This window comes from Carya illinoinensis, chromosome 13 (genome assembly GCF_018687715.1).
Source record: "Carya illinoinensis cultivar Pawnee chromosome 13, C.illinoinensisPawnee_v1, whole genome shotgun sequence".
Lineage (NCBI taxonomy): Eukaryota > Viridiplantae > Streptophyta > Magnoliopsida > Fagales > Juglandaceae > Carya > Carya illinoinensis.
Window position 1 is genome coordinate 11344799 of NC_056764.1, and position 7460 is coordinate 11352258.

Here is a 7460-nt window from a genome sequence, read left to right on the forward strand (position 1 = left end):
GTTTTGGCATCAATATTGAAAACAAGGTACGTGTTTCTCTTCTAGCATTTCATCCATATAGGCAATGAAAATATATAGAGAAGATTATTATGTTTAAATGTTAACGTGTATTTCTTGATTCACTACTCTTTTAAACATTGAAGTCAGGCCATTTATGTAGTTCCCTAAAAATATTCAACTTGGACAAAATTTAGATGGGCAAATGTTTACATGATTGGAAATATTATATGTTAGGAGGAACTTGTATTCTAGCGCAAAGGCTGCAGTACTACTGGGGTCTGTTAAATGGAAATGGGAGTGGAACGTGGCATGGCAGTGCAATTACTGTTGCAAACTTGCAAGACCTGGAAGTAGAGCAGCATTGTAATCTAATATCTGGTTTTTTCAAGTATAAACGACTTTGTGATGCTCTTTGAGATCAATAATCAAATTAAGTATTATCATTGTAATCACGAGTCTCTTTTAGACTTCCTTTTAAGCCACCTGCCCCGGTCCCTTCCCCTCCTAGGCAATAATCCTTTTGTAATGGTCTGACTCATTCTCATTACATAGGATCTGTGGGTAGAAGAAAGGAGATAGGAAAACTGGCATTGACTGCCTGTGTCATGGCCAGAAACCTAACCAGTGTCATGGCCAAGAAACCTAACCAGTGGGCTGGACAGGACTATTGGGGTTGTTGGATTTCCAGCCAAACCTAACCAGGGAGGAATGGCACATTTATTATGCTCAATTGGCATTTTGTATCAGTGATGGAGACTCCTAAACCTACCACCCTTTCATTTTCTATTCTCCCTTTTCTGGTGAGTTCTAAAGAACATGTTTATCCCACTCTACTAAACCCACCACTTTTTGTTATTATTATAATAATCATGATTATTGCCCCTTATATCTAAAAGACTTGTCAAATTCAAAGGAAGAACAAGAAAACTTCTTAAAAATGAGTACAAATTGACACTACTCATCAAAATCATTGCAGGAATACAGGACAGAGTTGACAAGAATCAACAATTAACAAGATACAGACAACATCAAAACACCCACCCACATTGCTGAAACCAAAATAAAACTGCCAGACAAGAGAATGAAGAAAGAGATGATGATACTACTTAAAAATCAGTGGCGGGTAGTGGCTCATGGGTGTTTGGGCTAATGAAGATCATCTCGTACACGAAGGCGGCGATGGCAGAGCCGATGAGGGGACCGACCCAATAGACCCAGTGGTGTGTCCATGACCAACTGACGACAGCAGGGCCAAAGGAGACAGCTGGGTTCATGGATGCACCATCGAAGGCACCACCGGCTAGAATGTTGGCGCCAACTATAAGACCAATTGCAATGGGTGCAATGATACCAATGTTTCCGTTCTTTGGGTCCAAGGCTGTGGCATACACCGTGTACACCAACCCGAAGGTCATCACTATCTCGAACACTACGGCATTCCATACACTCACATCAGATGATAGAGTGAAGGCTGGCGTTGACTGCATCATATTAAGTGAAATTAGTTGATTATAAGTGTCTAAACTAAGATCAGCAATGTCACTTTTCATCTCTAGCCATACTTAATGATGTGACAATTTTAAAAAATGAATAATCATAGCCTAAAATATACCATAAAAGAGAGGAAGGACACGAGAAGATGATTTTTCAGAACCATACATGAAAAAATATGAAAAAGTTGATGCCTTGTGCAAACCATCGTCATCAAGATATTATTGGTCTGATATTCCAGCCAATAAGCAACGAGTTTATACGTTTCCCAACTTTTTGGCTTTGTTCGTTTTCTTTACTTTCTGCCTTTTTCTTTTGCACTTTTGGTAATGGTACTTTACCTTTTATATCACCCGTACGTAATTTTATTTTTTGAGACTAGTAATCACATAATTTTCTCTATGTACTGCAAGTCTCGCATTTTAAAACATTACAAATATATATTTTTATATCAGTCAATATCACAATTTCTTTTATAAAAATACATGCAATTTAAAATAGGGTTATAAAAGAGTTATATTTTTTTAAATATTTTTAAAAAATAATTTTGGAGAATGAGAGAGACTCGTGAGGTGAGTGGTTTCACACGTCCAAATCTCAAAAGCAACAAAAATTATGTTACAAAATTGGTAAATATTTAGTAAATAATGGTTTTGTGAGAAGAGAAATTATTTATATAAATCTCAAATAAATAAATTTTGTGTAAATCTTTATAAAAAGGTGAATTCTACATTTAAAAAGTGTTCAAAAAATATAATAATAATAAATAAATAAAAGAAGGAAAACATCTCAAATTCTCTCGGCTTTCTTTACCAGCCCATCAGATCCATTCTCTCTCCTCTTTGTGCCTACCGGAGTGCTCCTCATTTTGGACTTCTCTCTTCCTTCCCTCCCTTCCCGAAGGCCCGCTGTAAATGTATATTGGTTTTTTTTTTTTTTAAATCCTTTTTAACTCTACGTTGGAAATTGATTGATCTATTACTTTCTAGCAATCAATCTATGCAAAACATGCATCCTACCCACGAATTCTTTGTCAAGTGGTACATTTAAGTCCGTATAAATTTAGAGATGAGTTAAGTTGAATTTTTATGAATAATAATGAGTTGATATAGTAGAGTGAGTTTTGTGAAACCTATCTAAAATGAGTTTAAATATATTTGAATGTTAAAATGAGTTTAGATATATTTATAAAAAATTAAAAGAGATTGTGGATCCCGCATGTAAAGAGGTATTGAGTTAAAAAATTTGTAGATTCTACATATAAAAAAGTTTTAAGTTGAAATAAATTTAATAATTTGAAAGTTAAATATTTAAATATTAGACACAGGTTAAAATTAAAATTCCAAATGTGCCTTATAATTCCATGTTTCTGTCACGTTTGTATGCTACTAAAGTCCCGATAGATCATTAATTTAATGCTACCTATCATATTATGTTTTTATTTGTCTTAGTTAAGGATGTAGAAGATGAAGTGAGCTTTTTTGGTCGAACACCTCGCAAAAAGTGAATGAGGATCGTACCTCCATCCAAAAAAAAAAAAGATCGTACCGGCTACGGTTTTTAACAGTAGTCGTTGATGTTAAGGAGGTGGGAAAAAAACATTCTTGAGAAACTAGCTTTTAAAGACTTCAATATCCATGAATTGAAGGTCTTACCAGTCCACCGGTGGAGAACTTGAGAAGCAAGCAAGCAACCACAGCTCCAAGGAGCTGCCCGATCCAGTACAGAATACCCCTTATGAGTGAGATGTGTCCCCCCAGGAAGGCCCCGAATGTAACTGCAGGGTTTACGTGCCCACCCGAAATGTTGGCGCCTATTGCAACCGCTACGAACAGTCCGAACCCGTGAGCCAGGGCTGCTTGCACGAGCCCCGCCGGCGTTGACGACCCATTATCCGTTAGCTTGTCTGTCAAAACAACATTCATCGATTCAGTTTCTTAAATCTTAATGATATCCAGATACAAACTAAAAGGTTATCAAAGGGAACAAAGAAGTTGCAAACTAAACGAGTCAGTGCTCAGTGGCCTTACTGAATGCCACCCCAGAGCCTTCGCCGGCGAAAACAAAAATGAGCACCGATATGAACTCGGCCAGAGCCGCTTTGAGAGCTCCGGGATGTGCAAACTCGCTCGGAGATCCAACGGCTATCTGAGAAATCGGCATTTTCTGATACTAAAAATTCAGAAACAGCCCCCCTTGAGCTCAGAAAATCTGTTTTCCTCTTGCTTTTTGCTCTACAAGCTTTTACTAGGTGGCAGTGCTGATATATAGCAAGTTGTTCAGGAACCGGAAGAGCCGGTTTTGTATCCGGTGACAGCATCTTTAGAACGAGAAAAAAGAAGAAGGCATTTTCTGGCAGCCACCTGTCCTTGTCTGCAGTGCCTCCATTTCCTTCGCATCATGCCACGTGTAAGGGCAGAAGAAATTAATATCACCGACCAAAACGGTGGGGAATGGTGGTGGTGGCGGGGGTCCACCAATGATTGATTGTTACTGTGGGCGGGGTTTTTGTTTTTTATTTGCTTGACCGACCATTGGATTGTTTATGCTGCCTCGACGTCGACCTCTTCTGTTGCTTGAGCTGGCTTCGTTATTTAATTTTCGCTTTGATAAAAATTCTTAATATAATGTTATTTTTAAGATAAATATATCTCTTTTTATCAGTATTTGTATCGAAAAGCTCAATAAAATAAAGTTCACATGATTTGGTTGAAATTGAATTCATAGCAAGCACGAAACACCTTCCAAAAGCTGCATCTTGCAAGTTTGAATTAAACTCGTTGGTTTTGTAGCTGCCAACCTTGCTTTAAATGTTGCCAAAAAGTTGAAAAACCAAAAAAAAAAACATTACCGTTTTCTTCCTCTTTTATCTACTAGTTTTTTTTTATTTATTTGAATAATATTACTCATCATCTCATAATATGACATTAGATTATTAGAGACTATTTATTATATTTTATTTATAAACTTATTATTTAATATCACATCATGAGATAATGAGAAAATAATAAAAAAATAATGATTAATAGATTTATTCCTTTTATATATAGGTATATATATATTTTTCTTATAATTAAACGTTGAGAAATAATACTTGTGTGAAAGTTTCGCTCCCTTTCTTTAAAAAAATATCATAAGTTTAGAATTCATATAAAAAATTATTTTATTAATAATAAATTTTTTTTTAAAGAATGCACGACTATATTTAATACTATTCATAAATATTTAAACAAAATTACAATAATTGCCACGTCACTTTATTTAAAATTCAATTTTAGGTATATATTTAACCGCTCCCAAGATCTAAATCATTCATAATTGAAGGAGCAAAATGACAAACTTTGATAAGCACACTGGATTCACGATGAGTTTACCTGAAAACAGCATATAATATCTATAGAGATCTCCCTCATCTCCCAGCGCGTGATCATGATGTTTTGTTTTACATTCATTCAGATCTAAAATGCATGCATGAGGGGCACAAGCTGACTACATGTATATATATTATATATACTTTCACTGTGCATTTTGTATGAATCTTTAGAAATGCATGATGTATATTCGCGCTGGCATTTGACAAATCTAAGTTGCGATCTCATCCTTATCTGCCAATCCCGAAGGAAATATATACGTGACAAATTGAAATTGAAGTCAGTCAAACCTCTTTTTACGTCCAATCATTTTCATCGCTGTTTCACCACGTGCATGCCATTGTTGCTGGCGTGCATGCTGCAAGTTGCAACCATTCGATATCTGTCTCAACCATCTCTACAGAAACATTAAAGCATCCCAAGTTCCATTTTGTTGTCTTAATTTTTCTCAAAATCAAAATATGTTGATGATCAAGACTTTGTTACACTCCAGCCACTTTAATTAGAGCTACATGCATGGTATCCCTCTAGCTCTTTATCCTTCGATTTCACCTAAATTTATCACCAACAGATCATAGAGCTTCACATGCTACTCAGATGTCACGTGATAAGTCTCACGGACATCAACAAATACATGTTTATAGCCTCCACATGCATTGCTCTACGTACTACTAGACTCTTCCACCTCAAATCTTTTAAATTTGACCCACCCATTCCACCTTTAATGACAAGTAAGTGTGTTGTCTTGGCTACCCTTGGATACTTCAGACTATTCAATCCTAGCTATTTTACTGTGTTCCAATATTCTCCCCAAACGTGAATGTACAGGGGGAGTATACTGTTAGATTTGTGGAGTCTACTTTGTTGGTGTGTTGGGTCAATTTGATGACTCCGTCCAACAAATATGTATTATGGTTTTTGGCAGATTTTCAAGGAGATTTTGGTCATGTTCACTTTGGCTTGGGACTGATAGGAAGTGTAAGGCAAAAAGCTAGCTCGATGTTCACACAATAGCTAGGTAGCTTGAATGAAGCTTAGGCAGAGAATTCACTCAAGTTTCGCTCTACAGGTCTCTCAAATGAATGTCAGATAAAGAGTTCACTCAAGGCGTACTCCACTCCACTCTAGCAAATAATGCAAAAAAATGAAAATTAAGATTTTCGTTGTGCAATATTATAAATATATAATTAATGAATAGTATAGAAGTTCGATTTAAAAGTTCTGAATAATGAATTTTTACCTCAAAGTATATTTTGTAATTCATCAATACAATAAAATCATCTACAGTTCGATAGATGTAGACATGTTGCCGAATCATATTAATTTTATATCTATGATTGATTTACTTGTATTTACTTTTTCTCTGTCTGTCATTGTTTTCACAACATGCTACATTGCAATGCCCTTTTATTGATTGTAGCTCCCAACTATAACTCTTTATTCCACCGAATGTACTGTTCATTTGATCATTAATATAATTATTATGGTTTTTTTTAAGTGTCTCACACTTGCTCTTACATCCTGATTTATTTTTAAATAAATAAGAGAGTGGTTCATGTAAAGATATGGAATCATGATTACTTAATAATTGTATTACGTATAATCGTACAATAGAAGAATGGATGATTAAATATTATATATTTAGTCATTACAATTAGGGCCCACCATTTATAATTAGATTAATTAAATAAATATATGATTTACATCCACTGATTTTATGGAAATTAATAATTCTGTCGACACCCGAAAACTCATTCCAGTGGTACCGTTGAATGATCTAGGATATGATAGCTCATGGAGCTAGCTAGTGATCAGATCTACGATCATCTACCTAGTCCCCTCCGACTAAAAGCAACCAAAAGAAATAAAATTCCGAGCGCTTAATTCTTTTACTAGAAACAGGATATAATATTCAATATATACGAAAAATGATATTTACTATAGTGTCGAAGTTGTATTAATATTATATAATATTTTTTTTAAAAATAAATAAATACGAAATTTATATAAAATGAAATTAATTTTTTAATGATAAACTTTACTCTTTTTTAAAACGATTATATAACACTTATGTATTTCATGATTGTATACTGTATGTAACATTATTCTTCCAGCATATAGTATTTGATCCTAGATATATAGTACTTAGCTGCATTAATATTTATCGACTATCTAACAGCGTCATGTTGATCATGATCAGTGTCTATTTAGGCTGCTCTAATATTTATTTTATTTTATTTTTTATCTGCAGAAAACCGTCGAAGTTTTAATTATTTTTAATTGGATTAAACAGCTCAAATGAGTTGTTAGAACTAATTCAGAATTTAGCGTGTTATGCCATTTTATTCAACCGATGCCCACATAGTACATGAGGCGCACGAGCATTTGTACGTGTGTGTATATATATATATATGTCATGTCATGTCACGCCTATAATAATAATAACCATGAAAAGCATTTGTATGTCTCTTGTCCGCGAATATTATTGGTCGAGTTCCCACTCTTTATTAAAAAGAATCCGACATCTCTCTTGTCCTTTCCTTTTCTCTTATTTTTCAATCTTATCTATGCATACCGTTGGATCAGATCATGATATGA

At 34.7% G+C, this 7460-nt stretch overlaps 1 protein-coding gene across 1 annotated transcript; it reads right to left on the reverse strand.

Annotated features, from left to right (window-relative positions):
- Window positions 1–906: 906 nt before the first annotated feature.
- Window positions 907–3736, reverse strand: LOC122292807 (aquaporin TIP1-1-like). The gene is made up of 3 exons (XM_043101326.1): window positions 3522–3736; window positions 3147–3397; window positions 907–1481 (listed from the first exon to the last, which is right to left on the reverse strand). Exons 1-3 carry the CDS (start codon window positions 3652–3654, stop codon window positions 1107–1109), a joined length of 759 nt encoding a protein of 252 aa, XP_042957260.1. The 5' UTR covers window positions 3655–3736; the 3' UTR covers window positions 907–1106.
- Window positions 3737–7460: the final 3724 nt, after the last annotated feature.

What these genes read in the sequence shown, in the direction of transcription:
- LOC122292807 (XM_043101326.1), bottom strand. Translation starts at nt 3,654, where the DNA reads ATGCCGATTTCTCAGATAGCCGTTGGATCTCCGAGCGAGTTTGCACAT. An exon ending in AGGCTCTGGGGTGGCATTCA is followed by an intron (nt 3,398 to 3,521) that starts GTAAGGCCACTG and finishes TTGTTTTGACAG; the next exon opens with ACAAGCTAACGGATAATGGG. An exon ending in AGTTCTCCACCGGTGGACTG is followed by an intron (nt 1,482 to 3,146) that starts GTAAGACCTTCA and finishes AATATGATGCAG; the next exon opens with TCAACGCCAGCCTTCACTCT.